Raw genomic sequence first — 20,227 nt, 5'->3', positions numbered from 1 at the left:
ACACACACACACACACACACACACACACACACACACACACACACACACACACACACACACACACACACACACACACACAAGGCCCATGCAGCCTCAGGGCTCCAAATTGCATACCCCTTCCTTCCTGTCTGTCTGGCGAGCCTGCCAGCGCTCCGCCATTCCTCTACACTCCCTCGATCCGCTATGAGGTTGGAAATGCTGTTGCAACACTTATCACATCCTACGAGTCCTCCTCTCCTCTCATCTCTTCATCACTTCTCCTCCTTCCTCCTCATCACCTTACAGTATGTGCTCCGCTCTCCTCCCATCTTATTTTTACATTGACTATCGATGCCTCGTTTTCTTTTTTCTTTTTCTTTTAGTCTTTTCTTCTTGCCCTCTCTCCTCCTGTTTCGTCCATGCAGCCATGGCTGTTTGTTCGGAAAGATTGGAAGTAAGAAATAGAGAGAAATAGAAAAGTGCAAAGTGAGTGCAAGAAAATCTGGAAAAGGACAAAGAGCAAGGGAATGCGATAAAGAGAATGAGTTTAACCTTGTTAACTCAAGCATCCATATTCTTGGAAGGTCACCAATGCCATAGATCATTTGTAAGTTGTAAGTGTGTAGGTCGGCTACTTTCGCCTATTTTCAGTGATGACATTTGGTGTAGGGAAAAATGTGGGGACGGTTAAAGATTCTTTATTTTAAAAAAACATGTGCATTTTATTTAATGTTATTCTGGAATAGGATTCTCCACATTCCCCAGACAAGTGGAGGCAGAGTGATCAGCAAATAAAAAGACACAGGGGTGGGAGAAAGCGAGATTGAACGAGGCAGAGGAGATAGAGAGGTCTCCAGCTGGTCTGTGGCTGTGGATCGATGTCATGAGGAGATGTAAAGAGAGAGATTATCGCCAGGCATGATCCATAATCTGATCCCTCATAATCTGATCCCTAATTAATCAAATTAATTTTACAATATTTTATGTCTGCTGTCATTCCAATTAAGTCATTGCTTTCCATCTTAATAATTATGTGTTTGTTATTTTTTTAGCTTAGCTTTTTTCTCTTTTTTTATAGCATTACTTTTTCTTACATTTTTAGTAGAAGTCTACAAGTTCACAATGCGTTGCATTGCAAGCTTGTAGATTATTTTGCCAAAATGTTCACCCCAAAATGAGGATGCTAGGGTTCAAAATCCATCAAACTATGCTTTGGAAAATGGTCGTCAGTGATGTCAAGTACAGTATACTGAGTCAACATAGCTGGTCCTTTAAGACCAGGTCTATCAGTGTCTGCTTTCCCTTCTGCTAATTAGCCAGTCAGAGCCTTTGATCTGTCCATTAACCCTGTTATGAGGACAGTTAGGCAGCCACTCGACCACTGTTTACAGTGTTCAGGTGAAGATGGACTCCCTCCCACCTGCACCCTTCCATCTCCTTCTACTCTCCCTATCCACTCCCCTCCCTCTTTCACTTGTAGAGTTTTTAATGAAGTGGGCACTGCGTGCGTGAAAGAGAGAATGCGAGAGAGAGACCCAAAGAGAAACAGTGTCTGTGAATAACAGAGAGAGAGTGTGTTCTGGGAGCATGGTCTGTTTTATCAGATTCTCATGTTAATCTCCTTAAGCCAACACGCCTCCCTACTGGTGGTCTGACATCTGCCACTCATCTCGGCTGGCACACCGAGCTCCGCTACAGGTCAAAGGGCAGTGATGCCCCCACCCACCATGTGTCAATCAAACAGCAGAAGCTACACACTTCACAGACCAATATACCTCTGCTGTCGGGCAGAAACCAGCTAACTCCAAAATGTTCATTATTTCAGGAAATTAAAATGCAAAATATAGGAAATGAAGAAAACCTTATGTTTTTAAAACAAAGCAATACTGCCACATCAAAGTTGGTATTGTGACTTTATATAATGTCAGATGCTTGCATGCAGAAATATTAACCATGGGCATGTCATTATAGCTGATAAATATTTCAAACTATTTCAAGAATAAAAATGAATGGTAAATCTACAACCTCACAATGTACTACGATAAACGAACACATTGTGAGCTTGAAGATCTAGCCTAAGCATAAAACAGGGCTTAAGGGGGTAAGCAGTCGTAAAAAACTGTAATGGACTGCATCAGTTTATTACTCCAATCTGTCTCAGGAGTACCGCCTGTGTGTGTGTGTGTGTGTGTGTGTGTGTGTGTGTGTGTGTGTGTGTGTGTGTGTGTGTGTGTGTGTGTGTGTGAGTGTGTCTTCTCATTACGGGCTTACCCAAAGCAGCAGATATACATAGTGTTTGTCATGCCCTTACATGATGAATGCCGACTCTGTGCCCCCCCAGCCCCCCACCAAACACCCCCCCCCCCCTCCCCCCACACACACACACACACACACACACACACACACACACACACACTTTCTCCTGCAGCTGCTCCACCTCTGCCATGCCATCACCCTTTTCCAGGCATTCACTTCTTCTGTCCCGCCCCACTCTGATGTGATTGGCAGGTTGGGGTTAAAGGACAGGACTGCTGAGTGGAGACAATAAGAGGCGATGATGAACAGCAAGAGAGGAAGGGCCAATAGGCCACGACCGGCTAACTGGAGGAACCGGCACATAGAACCTGCCTTGAATGGCAATGCGGGTCCCAAGGTGCTGCATGCCGCAAGTTTGTGGGTATTTGTGTGTGTGTGTGTGTGTGTGTGTGTGTGTGTGTGTGTGTGTGTGTGTGTGTGTGTGTGTGTGTGTGTGTGTGTGTGTGTGTGTGTGTGTGTGTGTGTGTGTGTGTGTGTGTGTTGTGTGTGTGTGTGTGTGTGTGTGTGTGCATCTGTGAAATTGCAATCTTGTCTTTAAAAGGGTGGATGGTAGCAATTTATTTTCTTATGTTACGCCATGGGCTTCAAACTGGCTGGAGGAAATAAATAAATAACATTTGGGTTTATGATTAGCTTCCAGATTTGATATTCCGATTCAGTCACAGATAGATGGCATGACAGTTACACATGGAATCCATACTAGACTATGTGGGTGACTATTCAGGCAGCTGAATGTTGGTTTCATTCAAAAACGGACTTAACACTATTTTTAACAGGGAAGATTTCAGCATAAAGGTGCTAGAGTACCAAGCAGATGAGGCAGATTTTACTCTGAAAAGCCCTGCCTTCCATTTCCCCCCAAAACCGGAAGTTGAAATCGTTCATTGCGCTAATAAGTCGAGCTCTCTTTAGAATAAGATTGGGCGGTTTGCAAAATGTAAAACCCTGGTTTACTATTACCGAAAACACCCCGGTTTTCAGTTTGACCGTTTAATTAATTTTAACGTGGCCAACTGGCCATGCGGTCACAATATTGGTCAAAATTACGTCCGTATTAAACATTTTGTAATCTGACTGCAATTACAGTCTATATGGCAGTCTATTACAAGATGGCCCCTTTCGCCTCTCTGTGCCTGCCTTGTTGTTCTGCTGTCATCACGTCTGTGCATTCATTTTAGCCTCGGTAGGTAGTACAGTCACACAGTCAACCTGGCTCGCACTATACACGTGTTACAGCCAAATGTACTATACGTTGTATACATATATACAAGCACCGAGATGCAACGAATATCACTTTCTACCATAGAGTTATAAACGGTTTCCACAGCAATGGGTTTTTTTAGACATATTGTAAACTGCGGCAACAATTATTTCTGCAACTTGACTTGTAAAGCGACATGCAAGCACACCAGACAGAACACACACACACACACACACACACACACACACACACACACACACACACACACACACACACACACACACACACACACACACACACACACACCGTAAAACCGCACAACCTTACTTTAGAAGCGTTAATATTCCAAATGAGATGCTTGGTTAAGTCAGAAATTAGGACAGAACATCGCCGTTCTGATCAAAACCATGGACAGCGCCGTAGATTTAGAGAGAATAGCAAGTATAGTAATAGAAAGAATGTTGGCCCGTAAACCAAGAAGTAAATGGCTGCGTGTGCACTGCAGCTAAACAGCTCCGGGACGAACAAGTAAGGCCGCTATCAAAAAATTGATTTTTGATCACGTTTTATATCATTAAAAGGGACCTAAAGACACGTAAACACGCCTGAGGCACCCCGCGGTTTTAGTTAAGAGGACATGTATACACGTCCTTTAAGCATCCCAAGTGTTTTAACACAGAAATATTCATCCCCCCCCCCCCCAATGAAAGAATACAAAATCTACTGTTACTGTTAAGAATACAGTCATCATACTTTCTCTTTGTTTATCCCCTGGGTGTAACTAACATCAGGCCAGCCTGTGAAAACAGTATTAAAACTGGCTGTTGCACGAGTGAAGAGCGTTAAAATCCATCTGCTGAGCGCTGCCATCTGTTGTGACTAATGTGGGAGGGATGGCAGGTTTCTGTGTCCCCCGTGCTGACTGACAGTCTAACACTGTCCCCTAGGGTCCCCAGGACTTTGTACTGAGCGCAAAACCGGATTACCAAGCGAATCATTTGATTGGATTTAAACGCTTGCATGTGGTTAAGAGCCCATTCAGTTAAAAGATTATTAGGTTAACTGTTTTAGGAGGGATTGATTTCAAACCTGCTATCGGTGTTCATGTTCCTGGTGAAAGAACAAATCAGAATGTGATAGATATTGAAACATGCACATTGGAGATATAAAAACATCCTCAATTTTGAATCTGACCATTTTGTTTTATTTTGGCCTTTTTTAAACCTTCTTTAAAGGTGATAGCCTATAGACAAGTTTCCAGTGTTTGTACACAGAAGTGAGTGAGTGTTTCCAAACAGATTCAAATCTAGCTCCACCCCCCTCCCCCCGTCATTCTATCGGCCGAGCCAGGTCATTTCAGGCTATGGGGTTGTTGTTGCTGCTGGGAGGGACGCAATGTATTTGCGCTCGTATGGCTAAATATGGCATTAAAAAATTATGAATTTCTATCGTACATCTTAGTTACACGCTTTTGCACGCTTTTTTTTACGGGTAAATGTACCATAAGCGCAATATCACATGAGTCCCGTGGTGTGGTCGCAATTCTCGCAAATGAGGAAGTGGCGGCGGAGGCAGAGGCTCACTCTGCTGTCAACATATTAATTATCTTTTATTTGTAATCGGTGGCGGTGCATATAAAATATATATTGCCCCTCAAATGCCCCAGCCACCACAGCATCGTTCATGTGAACTACTTTGTCCACGGTTATTCATTGTAATGAGCTGTAACTGTGCTTTGAAGACACCCTCGCTGTGATTGGCTAAAACTCAGCCTCACCCCCCCACTAACCCCTCTTCCCCCTCACACCCAGACGTCCCCGAGCTATAAACACCTAGAACTCAAAACACCCCAGAGGCAGGCAACGGTAGTTTCTGCCTGCAGGAAAACACCACAGCATCATCATACAGGGGATGCTAGAGGGAAAAAAGGCCAAAACTATAGATATATATTAAATTTTGGCTTAAAACTCTATACCCTTTAACATCCATGGCCATTCTAGATAGTCATATATGTATACAGTATGTATTATCTGGGCGCTGTGGGATTTTCTGTTGCTGTCGTGTTCAGTATCCATGGCTTGTCATGTTTTTGATTGAGGAAGTAAAGCTTGTTTGGCTGTAGCAAATTCATCTGGATAAGAGCAATCGCTACTCGGGCATTTTGCATTGCAACAGATAGAAAACCCATATATTTTTCCATAGAGATTTACGAAAATACATACATTATTTTAAGCCTGGAACCAAGCTATCCAGGCCACAAACATAATTTTACTTTACACTTTCTGTACACATTTTTGTAAAAAATCTTTCTCCTAGTATAATCATAGTACCTGATGGTCATGTTTTCACGGCAATGGGTATGAGACACAATAACTGGCACTCCACTCCATCTTTAATAAATACCCATTTTTTGCAATTTTCTAATATTCTTTGAAAACCTGTCTGACTTTTAAATCCAGTTTGAACCATGTGTTTTAATACTCTCTTGTGTGTTGTCGGTGTTCTCCGTGGAGCTTTGCATGTGTTCTCTCCCCATATTCTGGGATGCTGCTCCGGCAGACCAGAGAGAATTGGAATGATCTTTTCAGCATAAATCTCACGGCACATTTCAATAAGACTGCTGTCTCCCGACCCGGCCGCATTCTATACCTTCACTACTTCAGCGCACAAAAAAACAAAAAAAATTGGAGGGAGATCAATTGGCGACTCACTTGAAAGAATATTTTATCATTTTGAAAGGAGATTGCAGCTCGGTTCCTGTCAGGGAATATTGATCTGAACGGAGATGACAGCACACCTCTACTCCCACAGACCCATGAGGAACACAAACAACACACACACGCACGCACATGCACGCTCGCGCGCAAAAGATAATGTCCACAGACACTAATCTCTCTCTCACACACACACACACACACACACACACACACACACACACACACACACACACAACAGAGCCTCCCTGATTGGCCAAAACAGAGAAGAGTTTTTCTGTGCCTGAATTTCCACTAAACATGGCCTTTCCACACATCATCCCGGCTGCTTTGTTACCTATAGCTCTCTCTTGTTTAATCACTTTCTATGCCGTGGTGGAGTTATGACCTAAAGAGCCTACTGGGTCATCTGGTGCAGGCAGACAGCATCACACGGGGCCCCTCAGACACTCAGGCCCCATGCATGGTGGAGAAAGAGAGCTGAACCTCAGTGTGAACCTCCTCAATTAACCTAACAACTGAGCTGGAGAGCAGCACAATAGCCCTTTCTTTCACTTAGCCTGAGCGCCTTAAGAGTCGTGGCTGCCATTCGGCTGTATTTGCAGACACCGCCTTTAGATTGTAATGGTTTTTGTCTTAGAGGGGGCAGTGTTCTGGGCCTTTGGGAGGCCAATAGAAAATAACGTTTTGTGTTTGTTTGGGTGCTGGGAGGTCTTTGATTGACAGCAATTATTGGAGGGTTAACGTAAAGGGCATGGGTGCCAGTTATTGTGTCTCATACCCATTCCTTTCCTCTGAAGCATTCAGTCACACATACACACAAAAAGGATACACACATGCATGCATGCATGCATGCACGCACGCACGCAGGCACACACACGCACACACACACACACACACACACACACAGTCACACACACACACACACACACACACACACACACACACACAAACACATACACACACACACACACACACACACACAGACACACAGACACACACACACACACACACACACACACACACACACACACACACACACACACACACACCGTCATGCATACGCACATGCACACATTGTACAAATGTGATAGTACCAGTCCACCAACAGTTTCTTCGCCTGCACCTTGTAGTGCAAGCACTCACAACTCCTTTCGTTTATACGGTATCCTCTCACTATAACAAAAAAAAAAAAATCGCCTGCAAATATTGATAGAGGCTTCTAATACTACAACTGAATTCACAAATAATTCACAGAGCAGCTTGCCTCAAGCTAATTCATTTAGGGATTATTTAAATAGAAAGGCAGCAATCATGAGCTTAAATTCCCAGATCACTAACATAATAAAACTACTGTTGAGTGCAACAATCAAAGCAACAGGTATGACATCCTGTGTTGATACTAAATCCTGTTTGCAGGTTAACTGTAAATGAAAGTTATAAAGGTTTCTTTCAACTAGTATACAATAACAGTCTATTATGATATTATGATATTAGGTCAACAAACACAAACTTCAAGGGTAGATACTTAGCACAGAGGGTGAAAGTAAAGGCCATTAGGGAGAAAAGGAACCAGAAGAGCGTCAAAGCAAAAGCGTAGCAAAAGCAAGACTTGTGCCCCTATAATGAGGCATGGCCGCTAACCTGATTAAATGTTATCAGCAATAAGACTAATTATTTCCTCTTCCTCTTAAAGACAGCTCGCTAATCCTGTTAGCAGCGCGGTAGTTTTTGGGGCCAAGCCTTAATTGGCACTGTAACGAAGAGAAGGAACAAGGGATGGAGTCTGGGATGAACGGAGAGAGATGTAGATGGGGACATGGGTGGAGTTAGTCATGGGGAGACAAAGGCAGGGATGGGTGATTGAGGTGGGCATGAAGAAAAGTGACGAATGGCAGATGAAGGGAGGGAGGGATAAAGCGAAGGAAGGAAATATGGAGGGAAGCATGAAAGGCAAAATAGCAGCAGCAGCTGAAATCTAGTCTAGATTCTGAGTTTGAGAATAAATAGAGGAAAGTGCCATCCACTTTCTTCCAATCGTTCATTTTCACTGCACGAAATCAATTAACAAAGCTGGCCTTCTTCATCGACACGCTTATTTACATAACGACAAGGATGGCTGAGTTTGTGCACTGCCCTGTTGCTTTTGTGATTAATGCAAAATCTGCATTTCTTTTAATGCCATTTTATTTTTTGCTCTACTTTTCATCATCTTTGAAAGTTATGGATACAAATTGGAGCTTAGTGAAGTGTCCCTTAACGAGCATGGTTTGTAATGGTGTCAACTTTAAAAGGCTTGGGGATTCATTAGAGCTCAGCGGTTGAACTACCAAAGCCATGCTCTTAATACTGTTTGAGCTATAGGGCCGCACATCAGAACTATATTCAGCTAGTTAACTGGGCCTCACAGCGGTGACCTACTGTATAGCTTGTTAACTGGGCCCCATGGTGGAGACATATTGTATAGCTTGTTAACTGGGCCCCATGGTGGAGACATAATTGTATAGCTTGTTAACTGGGCCCCATGGTGGAGACATATTGTATTAGCTTGTTAACTGGGCCCCATGGTGGAGACATATTGTATAGCTTGTTAACTGGGCCCCATGGTGGCGACATATTGTATAGCTAGTTAACTTGGCGCCACGGTGGAGACATCATCAAGATGTGATTCACCATAGTTAATGATTTTCTTCAGACCTACAGTTCTAGGAAACACAGAACTTTTCCTGGCTCTAAGGTATATTAATGACATATTAATGACACATTAATGACAGTAAAATGTTGAAAATGAGTGGTATTCGTTTTTAAAGTCCCACATCCATTTCAGTAGTATATTTACTACACCTCACCTAACACCTCTGCTCAGCTCCATTGTCAGTTAGAACTGCCATTTCCCATTAGAAAAGTTGTCAAAATAAGACTTTAAACCACAAACTACAAGGCTTCTAACAAAAACTGCAATATTAAATAACATATTTAACTCCTTTGAACACCGTTTCAGCTAATTTAATTCTTATTAGTTGTGATCCCATAGCTTGAGAGGGCGTTTGGCGGGCTCTCATGGCCGTTTAGAGTATGGGAAGGCATTGCAGACTCCCCATTGGCTTAATGGACAGTCAATGAGGAGAAAGTCATGGAAAAGTCAATACTAGCGCAGTGTCTGAATATAGACCAGTTTGCCGCACAAGCTGATAGAAAAGCATCTCTGAATTAAGAGTAGGCTATAAATTAAATCTAAATGCAACACACACACACACACACACACACACACACACACACACACACACACACACACACACACACACACACACACAAACACACCTGATTCAGCAAGACCTCTATCAACCCCACAACAAGCTAAAGCTGAACTCAAACTTCCTCCCCTCGCCGTACTTCCTGCCATGCACCCTGTCTATCCCTTTGGCTCATTCCTTTCTTCTTCTCTCCTAATAACAAACATACTGAACCTCTTGCTGGTCATGGGGCACCTCCTCCTGTTACCACCACCTCCTGCTGTAATTAAACCAAAGACTCACTAATTATGTCCACATTGCGCTAACCTCCCACCCCCGATGCATCCATGTGCACGCTTAAGTACACACACACACACACACACACACACACACACACACACACACACACACACACACACACACACACACACAAGGGGCACACAGCTCCAAATGCTCCAAATGCCCGGAGGTGCTAGTATCAGAGGTCAAAGTTCAACATTCAAAGAAGTACAATGTGGCTTTCATCAAACAAATGTACACTCACACACACTCAATCAGTTCTTCTCTTCCGCTTTACTGACATGATTGAATGGTAGAGTAGTGTCTGAGCCTTTTCACAATGACAATTTAAAAAGTTGATTTATGATTGTTCTTTCTTTTAAAATTAACTTTTCATTTTCGTTACAAAAGCTTTTACTTCCTAATACTCATTCAGTCTCTCTCTCTCTCTCTCTCTCTCTCTCTCTCTCTGAAGGCTGCTGGGAGGCCTGGGGTGCATCCTGAGATGTGTGAGGGCCAAAACGGAGGTTTGTGTGAGGCTACTGTGTGTGTGTGTGTGTGTGTGTGTGTGTGTGTGTGTGTGTGTGTGTGTGTGTTTATGTCAATCTTTGGCAGCATCTTCTCTGTTTGTGTGTGTGTGTGTGTGTGTGTGTGTGTGTGTGTGTGTGTGTGTGTGTGTGTGTGTGTGTGTGTGTGTGTGTGTGTGTGTGTGTGTGTGTGTGTTTGTTTGTCCCTCAAGCGGCAGTGGCAGCCCCTGCCAGCTGGCGGGGTGCTCAGAGCTGGTGGAATGTTCCAGAGGGGTCCACACAGTCTTTGACTGGAAGAGATAAGGCTACCATATCTGGGGGGTGGGGGAGGAGGGTGGCTACAATGAAGTCACACATGTATAAACACACTTGCATAATATAAACACATCAACTCATATTCATCAAACGCCTCAGTACCCAGGCTTGCACTGTTGGATTTCAAAAACAGAATTGTTTGTCTTGAGTGTACAGGTCTGGCCATATATGGAGCATGTTTTGAGTGTACAGGGTTTGATGAGGTCAGATCAACATATGGAATGTCAGAACAAGTCAGCTCCATATATGGAGATCTAAGGGTGGCAAAGGGGGCAGTATCTTGAGTGTACAGGGTTTGATGAGGACCCAGGTAGGGCCGGGCCTTCATTTTTGCACATGCACAAATTGAATTGAGATGTCATCAATTCCAAACGCTCGGTTTTACCCATGTAATGCGTGGGGATGAGAAGCCTAAACATGGACGAAAATGATTGTTTTGCAAAATATCCATCCAAGAAAAACAGCACAGTAGTGGAATAGAGGAAAGCAATAGAAAGCAAATCTAGTTCAAATTAAGACCTGTGCAATATATTGGAGCTAGTTGATGTTTCTGGCCTTTAGCTGATGTCTTTACCCAGAGCAACTTTCAGCGTCTGACTCAATGACACCTTGTCACCAGCCTGGGTGTTGATGAACACACTGGCAAGTGTGGGGATTGAACTAGTGAGTTTTAGTATCTCTAACTCAACAAATCCTTTAAACCACAAATCTGTCACAACATGCCCTCGAATTCTTTTGCTGGTTCAACAACACGTACCAATACATCACGGTTTGTGACCTTTCATCATGTCTTAAAGACCTGTCATCTGTGTTATGAGAGAAGTCACATCTCAGCAATGTTTTCTGGGAAATGGAGTGTCTAATGTGCTCATTGACAGAGACATGTCAACATGCCTCCTGTTGTCCTGTGTCTAGTTGAACATGATAGGTTGAGTTCTTGCTCGAAGGCATTCCGGTAACCCAGATATGGAGATTTTCTTACAGTAGGTTACAACAAACTGACGTTTAATGAAATGGCACTTTAAGCTGCAAATGTATGACATACTGTAAACTTTAGAAGCATTAGATAAAGACAAATAGATAGTTGGTTGACATCTATTGACATTGGTTAATATTGAGGAGAATGATGAAACTGAAAGAAAATGAATATATTGAAATAGAAACATAGGTGTCAAAAGATTAAAGACATTTTTCAGCTATTGGGTTTCAGCACCTGGACTACAAAATGGAGTCTTTCAACGCTAGTGTGGATGGCTGAGTATAAGCAGAACCTTCCCACATCTTCACATCTCATTTAACAAGGGAAGCCAGCTCAGAATTTTCCAGCGACTGCAGCGATGACAGAGCTGCTCTCTGTTTGTTTGCTGTCTGAACAAAGCCGGTGTGTCGGCTAGAGAGCAGCCTCCAGACACCTGCAGTTTACACAGTGACCTTTGAATGCCTTCAGTGGCAAGCAACATCACAAGCAGAATGAGGATGACACTAAGCTACAACACAATCATTATATTGCCACTATTGCAGTGAACGTTATAGAGATAGATATTTCACTGACCCAGAAGGAAATTCCCATGTTCATGTAAGTCAGGTCAGTGTGCAACGCTACAGCAAATGTAACTAATTTCTCTAAGAGCATACACGTAACAGTTTTACACCTGTAACCTGTATGTGACAATAATTTAAAGTTGATTCTGATTCTAGAACAATGCTAATAAATAAGATATGCAAAGTATATCATAAGTGTATGACTGTACTGTACAAATACGCCAAATACTATACAGCCGGGTTGTACAATAGCAGATGTGTAATATAACTGGAAAACTGTAAGTTTCAACTGAGAGCAACCCTATGGAAAAGCATGAATGTGATAATTGCTCCCAATGGCTACAGAAATGTCATGCTAATCTCACTAACATACATCAAAGAACCGCATTCTACTTCGACCAAAAACGGGGGTTTCGCTTCGCTTCCAATCGCACTTGATTACGATTCGGTGCAGGTGGGAATGCAATCCGCAGCATAGAGCTATAAAGGATAGACGTGGTCGAATGAGGAGACTGAAGCCCTGGTCGAAATGAGGACGAGTACATTTATCAATTGCTTAAGAAAACACATAAAAACACTGCAATGTAGCCTACAGAATATTCTGTCTGTCTCTGTGCGTAAACATGGAGTGCTGTCACTGTGTGGGGACTGGGAAGTAGGGACTTTCATCTCGATAAACATTTTGTGCTGCTGTCTGTTCTCAATGCGCTCAGCGCTGTGCCTCCATGCCCAAAAGAACAGTGCGTGGCTGCGTGCGTATAATAATAATAATAATAATAGATTTTATTTATAACGTATAGTGAGAGAGAGAGCGAGGGTGAGAGAGAGAGGTCCAGTCCAAAACGGCACGACACATGCACGTGTGACGTTATAATTTTAACACCATAGATTTCACTGTGTAGGCTATAGTTTATGAATTGAACACATTGATAAGGTCCCTGCTGCGTTTCCAATTGCTGCGGTTATACAGCACAGTGTGAAGGCAAACCGCAGCAAATTAAATATGCAAGAATCCCAACTTCCCAAGAAGCCCATTCGCATCGAGTCTACCGAAGTATTAGGTGAGAATGTGACCTTACACTAGACTAGATTGTAGAAGACTAAGTAGGGACTCGGGAGTAAGGGAGTGTAGTCTAGAAACAGCACTATTGCTATAAAGTTGCCTGCAGTGAACTGAACCATAATGCAAGTCTAAAAGTGTTTTATTTCCTAATGTCCCAGTGCCTTAGACTTGAACCCTGTACTTCAACAGATAATACACATATTCATAAAAACACCTGAAATAACCTGAAAAGAGCCTCAAAGTTTTTTGCCCTTTTGTCTTTGTTACCCACTTTTTTACCATAACTAGTGTATGTACCGCCGTTGAACAAACACTGCCCTGAAGGCTGGGAAAACAACCACCATATCTTCACAGAACACTCACCAGCCTGCAAGATGCTTTGAAAGCCTCCTCCAACTCACAGGGACATCACAGAACACAACCTCCTGGGGCCTGGCAAGAACATTATTCTTTTTCATTTCAAATGCCCCTCTCTTCTCTCGCCATCATTTCCCCCCAGCTTTCTCCTCAATTTGAACAACTCATTTGTATCTGACAAGTAAGTAGACACAAGCATGAATTAAAACAGGTGTGTTCTCGGTAAATAACTAACAAAATAACCAATAGTTACATTTGTACACTCAAAGACTTATACATTGATTTATTAACACTGACTGATGGTCTTATTATGCATGTCTTAATTACCGGCAGGGCTTATGTCTTAACTTAAAGGTATATTCAGTGATTTAACTTAATTTAAATATCACTTCTTTTTTTGTTTTGTTGTGATAATCCTCCCTACTATAGAGTGTCCATATAAGGAGTTCCTCCCTGTCCCCAGTTAACCCCTGGGGTAAAAAAAAAAAAACGTTTCGTTTTTGGCTATAGGTGGCCCAGCCTTCATCCAATCAGGATAGAGAGGGGCATTCCGCCAATCATGATCGAGCGGGGGCGAGCCTTGGTGTGCACGCTGTTGGCCTGTCGCGTGTCCCCCCACTGTAGTGTATTGTTACCGGGGTGGACTGGGTTTTTTTTCCAAATCACCCAAATCACTGAATGCTCCTTTAAGAGATGCAGGTGTGGCCAATGCCATTTTGCAGTAATCTGCGCACTGTGCCAATTAAGGCACTATAGCCTGCCATTCCCATTAAGATCAGTGCAATACGCAGTGCTATTGTGTTGTATGATTCATCACATTGAAAGCAGAGATGTCTGACCACATCTGCGTTCATAGTTTTTCTGGCCATAGGGTGCAAATTTCAAATTGTGCCACTGCACGTATACTATTAACAATGAGTGACTGCAGTTTCTTTCAGCGGTGAACTGTCCCTATAAGCCTTAAGTGTTTGCGTTCAGCTTGCAAAATAGGGATTGTGCATAAGATGGTGGCGTTATGACTTAAGTACCTGGAAATAAGACAAGCATAATAGGGCCCTGAGTGTTTTCTTGTGACCTCTGTGTTTGCCCCTCCCCTCAGTTCTGAGCCTGGCATAGGTGGACGATATAGGAAATATATACTTGCACTCACTCACGCACACACGCATAAAGAAGCATGCATAAACATACACAGATACACATGTATCTCTCGATTTGTTGTTACCTGACAGTTGTGAAAGGCTGGCATTGTGTTGCATCGTGTAACACACACACACACACACACACACACACACACACACACACACACACACACACACACACACACACACACACACACACACACACACACACACACACACACACACACACACACACACACACACACACACACACACACACACAGGGCCCTCAGGGTGAGCCAGAGCCACGGTCCGCCTGTCAGTGGCGATTTAGGGCCACCACGTCGCAGAACAGGCCCTGCTTCATATTGGATTACCGGCCCCCCTGTGAGAAGTGTTAGAAAGGTGTGCCATGTGTGCACGAGAGACACAGTGTGAAAGAAATGGAGGAAATAAAAGTCCTTGTGTTGCTGTCTCTAAACTCACTTTCCCGGCAAAGGAAATGAAAACTAATAGTTTATTACAATTACAAACTGTGTGTGTGTGTGTGTGTGTGTGTGTGTGTGTGTGTGTGTGTGTGTGTGTGTGTGTGTGTGTGTGTGTGTGTGTGTGTGTGTGTGTGTGTGCGTGCGTGCGTGCGTGCGAGTACTGAAGTATTGAAGTAAAGCAGTCTATTGGTTTACAGGAGAACTGGAGTGCGTTTGGCTGACTGCCCTGAGGGACATTCACATAAAGGTCTATGTAGGGCGCGCATTGGTTGTTCAGGTCCATTGTCACATTGTGTGTGTTGTACAGTATGTGTGTGCGTGTGCGTGTGTGTGTGTGTGTGTGTGTGTGTGTGTGTGTGTGTGTGTGTGTGTGTGTGTGTGTGTGTGTGTGTGTGCATGGGTGCCACTGAATCATCCCAGGTACAGGTCAAACACAGGTTCAACAACACTGTGTGTTTGTAGCCAGTAGATTTAACTTCATCTCATAAGCCTATACAGTACTGTATGTGTTTGCCTGTGTGTGCGCGTGTATGCCTGTGTGTGTGTGTGTGTGTGTGTGTGTGTGTGTGTTAGCGTGCATGCGTGCGTACGTGCGTGCGTGCATGCATGCGTGCGGTGCGGGTATATGTGTCTACAGTATGTGTGTATTGTGTTGTCTCACAGGCAGTCCATATTAGTGAGAATAGCTGACCTGTGTTAATCTTCCAGCCGTTCTTTCATCCAGAATCAAAGCGGGAGTGCAAGTCTGTTACTGCAGAGAGTCGTAGCCCACAAGAAACACCCACTCAAACACAAAGCATGCCCCCTTCATCCAGCTAATGAAAAGTGACTTCTCACAAATAAGAAAACAGAGGAAACAAGTAATGAAGAAAATTGAATTGCTTCAACCCCTTTGGGACATGTCAGTACTTGGCTGACGAGAAAAGGCCTGCTCTCCATCGAGTCTCGAAAATACGATGTATCGCTTAAAAGTTAATTCACGTGTGTGTGTGTGTGTGTGTGTGTGTGTGTGTGTGTGTGTGTGTGTGTGTGTGTGTGCGCGCGTGTGCGCGCGCGTGTGTGCATGTGTAGAGGCAGAGAGAGAGCAAAAGGCCCTTCATGACCTCAGACCAAAGAGCTAAAATGTACGCTGAGCTAGCAGACAGAGGGAGCTCATTCCAGGCCTCTGTTTTCATTATGCTCTCGTTTCCATCGCCTGCCCAATAGGGGAGTGCTGGGAGGAGCTAGACGACGACGGGGGGACGGGGGGGAATTCAGGGGAATATACAGTATAGATTATAATACAGTACACACTGTTCATTGAACTCTATTGTATTATGTTAGATTATGTTTGTGTGCATGGGTGCAAATCCTTGGGTATTACAATGGGTACAACTGTGGTACAATGGGTATTACAATGGGTACAACTGGTACAATGGGTATGACAACTGGTACAATGGGTATGACAATGGGTACAACTGGTACAATGCGTATGACAACTGGTACTGGTACAATGGGTATGACAATGGGTACTGGTTAGGGCTGACCTTCGATTACGTTTTTGATAATCGACGCTTCGATATAAATTTGTTTCGATCTTCGACGCTTCGAAACCCAACGGGGGGGGGGGGGGTGCGATACGAGGTGCGAGGTGCGCGATGCGAGGCGCGCACCTTAAACAATAGCGGAGAGAAAGGCATGCTTGGATTGGTCTCATTTATTTAAAACGATAAGCATTGAAGAAACTGTTGCAGCCTTCATGAAAGCAGTGACGCACAAATAATTAGGCTTAATAAAACATTCAACCGTAACAAGTCAACTGCCTGACGCAGGCATTACCTCTCAAAAAAAATAATATATAGCCTATAATCAAAGCTTCTCTTCCGATTGAAACTCAGATGTGAAAACACCAAAAAAAACACCAGTCCTGGAGCTCCAGGCGCGCTAATTTGCGCCGCGGTCTACGCCGCTCTCAGACCCTTCCGACGAGGCTCTTTCTTGGGGTAGAAAAGTGTGGATGACCGCGGCTCAAATTAGCGCGCCTGGAGCCCAGGAGGTCTAGGGCTTTTTCCCGTCCCATGTGTGAAATCTCGCAGATTTTTCTCCCCATTTGCGCCATCCCGTATGTGATACGCCAATTTCTTGTCACATAGTTGACACTGTACACCACTTGTTCTTTGTTCTCCTTGCATATTCTAAAATGCAACCACACTTTAGATTTCTTTTGTGGCGGCATGAGTGCAGGGCAGGCTGCTGTGTGTGTGTGTGTTGACTTCCTTGTTGTTACCACGAGTAGTGAGGGGGAGAGGGGAGGAGGCGTTGCGGTGCTGCGAGGCGCGATCATGGCTCGCGGACCAAATGGGGCCGTCTCGCGGACCAAAAGCGGCCGCTTTTTTTTTAATGACTATTCGATTCAAAATTTAAAAATCGATTCCCGTGCGTATCGATTGAACATCGATTAATCGATTTTTTTGGGTCAGCCCTAGTACTGGTACAATGGGTATGACAACTGGTACAATGGGTATGACAATGGGTACAACTGGTACAATGGGTATGACAATAAATGGCCTACTACGGCCTACTAATGGCCTAATAGTGCGCAAGCAGAGCGCGCAAGTACTTTCGACGGCTACAAACTGTCAAATCTCAGTTTCTATGTGAAGGAACGTTTGAAATGTTGAATTATTAGGTTTAACTATTTGCTACCTACCTACTTTATGCATGTAACGTAATGACTACTTGTGCCTGATACGGCAGTGGTGCCAGATTACATACATAGGAGCATTACCTTTAATCCTCCCGACACTAAAACATATCGTCATTACGTCACCACCATCGAAAACCATTGATTTTATACATATATACATACAGTAGTATATGTGTAACTAGCTCTCAATGATTACGTAATAAAGATGTGGATTAAAGGACCCAATGCCTGAGTGTAATTAGTTTTCGATGGTGACGTAATGACGATATGTTTTAGTGTTGGGAGGATTAAAGGTAATGCATGTATACATGTATGTAATCTGGCACCACTGCCGTATCAGGCACAATTAGTCATTACGTCATTTGCTGGGACGGTGCATACTCATCAAAATTGCTGGGACGGTGCATACGCATAAAAATTGGCGGGACGGCTGGGACGGTGCGAAACTATTACTTGCGCGCTCTGCTTGCGCAAATAACTACGTGGATCTCAAACTTCATGTGGCCAACCTGTGACGTCATTGAAGATGTATCTATGATGTATGACTCCTAATTTGGTGCAAGCCCTTTTGACTTCATCTATAAAATGTAAGTTAGATATTTCAATCGTCCTGGCTGAAGGAGAGAAGGCACATGAAGGCCATAAGTAAATTACCAAGGAGGCTTCTTTCGGCTCATGCCCGTAAGGTTGAGGTTACAGGGGTCACTGATCATGTAAGGTTTGAGCCACAAGAAGTGCAGGTGACCAATCTGCCAAGCGGGCTGGTGATCACTTCTTTGGAGAACTATTTCCCAGCCTCCAAGATTGGGGTGTTTGTCAGGGCTGGCTGTCGCTATGAGACACCTGACAATATGGGGGTTTCTCACCTCCTGCGACTGGCTGCTGGCCTGACAACAAAAGGTGCTTCAGCCCTCAGAATCTGTCGTGGCATTGAGGCAGTGGGAGGAAAGATGAGTGTGACAGCATCCAGAGAGAACATGGTCTACTCTGTGGACTGTTTGAGAGATGATATTGATACAGTGATGGAGTACCTGATCAATGTGACCACAGCGCCAGAGTTCAGGCCATGGGAAGTGTCAGATCTCACCCCCAGAGTGAAGATGGACAAGGCCCTGGCTGCTCAGAGCCCCCTGGTCTGTGTGATCGAAGGTCTACATGGAGCAGCCTATAAGAACTCACTCTCTAACTCCCTGTACTGTCCAGACCACATGGTCGGCAACATCCAGTCCGAGCAGATGCACCACTTTGTCCATAACAACTTTACAACTGCCAGAATGGCTCTTGTTGGACTTGGTATAGACCATGCTGTGCTGAGGCAGCTTGGGGAGCAGTTCCACAACATCCGCAGCGGGCTTGGAACCACAGGAGCTATGTCCCAGTACCGCGGAGGTGAGGTGCGTCAGCAGAGCTCCAGCAGTCTGGTCCACTGTGCGGTGGTAAGCCAGTCGGCAAGAGTGGGGACCCCGGAGGTCTTGGCCTTCAGCGTGCTGCAGCACATCCTGGGGGCCGGCCCCCTCATCAAGAGGGGCTCCAACACCACTAGCAAACTCATCCGGGGCATCTCCAAGACAACCAGTGACCCTTTTGATGCCACTGCATATCATGAAAGCTACTCTGACTCTGGTCTGTTTGGAGTCTACACCATCTGCCAGTATGCTGCAGCCGGTGATGTGATCAAGGCTGCTTTGGCACAGGTGAAAGCTGTTGCCGATGGTGCAGTCACTGCTGCTGAGCTCACACGGGCCCATAACCAGCTAAAGGCCCAGTATGTGATGTCTCTGGAGACCTCTGAAGGGTTGATAGATGCTATGGGCACCCAAGCCCTGTCTGGAGGAGTATACATTAGTCCTGACACTGTCACAGAGAGCATTGACAATGTCTCCCTCACTGATATCGCCAATGCTGCGAAGACGTTTGTGGTCGGCAAGAAATCCATGGCGTCCAGTGGCAACCTTGTAAAAACACCCTTTATTGACGAGATCTAACCTTCTTTCTCCCTGCCTCCCCTGTATCAGATTCACTTTAAACAGCACAACAGACTGCATTCTGTTCCATTTCATCAAACCACTGAAAGAAAACATTGTCACTGATTTGTCATATTGCTTTTTATTTTCCAGACAAGACAGACAATTTACAATTTACAATTTAGGCATTTAGCAGACGCTCTTAATCCAGAGCGACTTACAATAAGCAAGAACAAAAGCATGGGAATACATCACAAAAAAGCATTTATCATAAAACATGCGTAAGCTAAGAAAGTAACAGTGGAATATCTATATTATGAGACTATACATAATTTATAAACTATATTATACTACTATGCTATACATATGTACTATGGCGTGCTATGACTATATACAATGCAATTATAGTGCTGTCTACATAACATGCTATAAGTCTGTATCAGAT

At 44.0% G+C, this 20,227-nt stretch overlaps 2 protein-coding genes across 2 annotated transcripts in view; one reads left to right on the top strand and one right to left on the bottom strand.

The window, feature by feature from the left end:
* The window catches only part of LOC310856776 (neural-cadherin), a gene marked incomplete at both ends in the record, with an annotated part of 169,146 nt that overhangs the window by 119,844 nt on the left and 29,075 nt on the right, over positions 1-20,227 (bottom strand). The gene's annotated exons all lie outside the window — the stretch shown is intronic.
* LOC310855998 (cytochrome b-c1 complex subunit 2, mitochondrial-like) lies at positions 18,451-19,803 on the top strand (the record flags this gene model as incomplete). The annotated part of the gene is made up of 1 exon (XM_083761213.1): positions 18,451-19,803. The coding sequence occupies one exon, from the start codon at positions 18,451-18,453 to the stop codon at positions 19,801-19,803; it is 1,353 nt and encodes a 450-aa protein (XP_083617339.1).

The sequence above is a fragment of the Protomyctophum parallelum genome (genome assembly GCF_964188405.1).
Source record: "Protomyctophum parallelum genome assembly, chromosome: 3".
Lineage (NCBI taxonomy): Eukaryota > Metazoa > Chordata > Actinopteri > Myctophiformes > Myctophidae > Protomyctophum > Protomyctophum parallelum.
The sequence above is the reverse complement of the archived record's forward strand: the minus strand, read 5'-3'. Positions and strand labels throughout refer to the sequence as shown.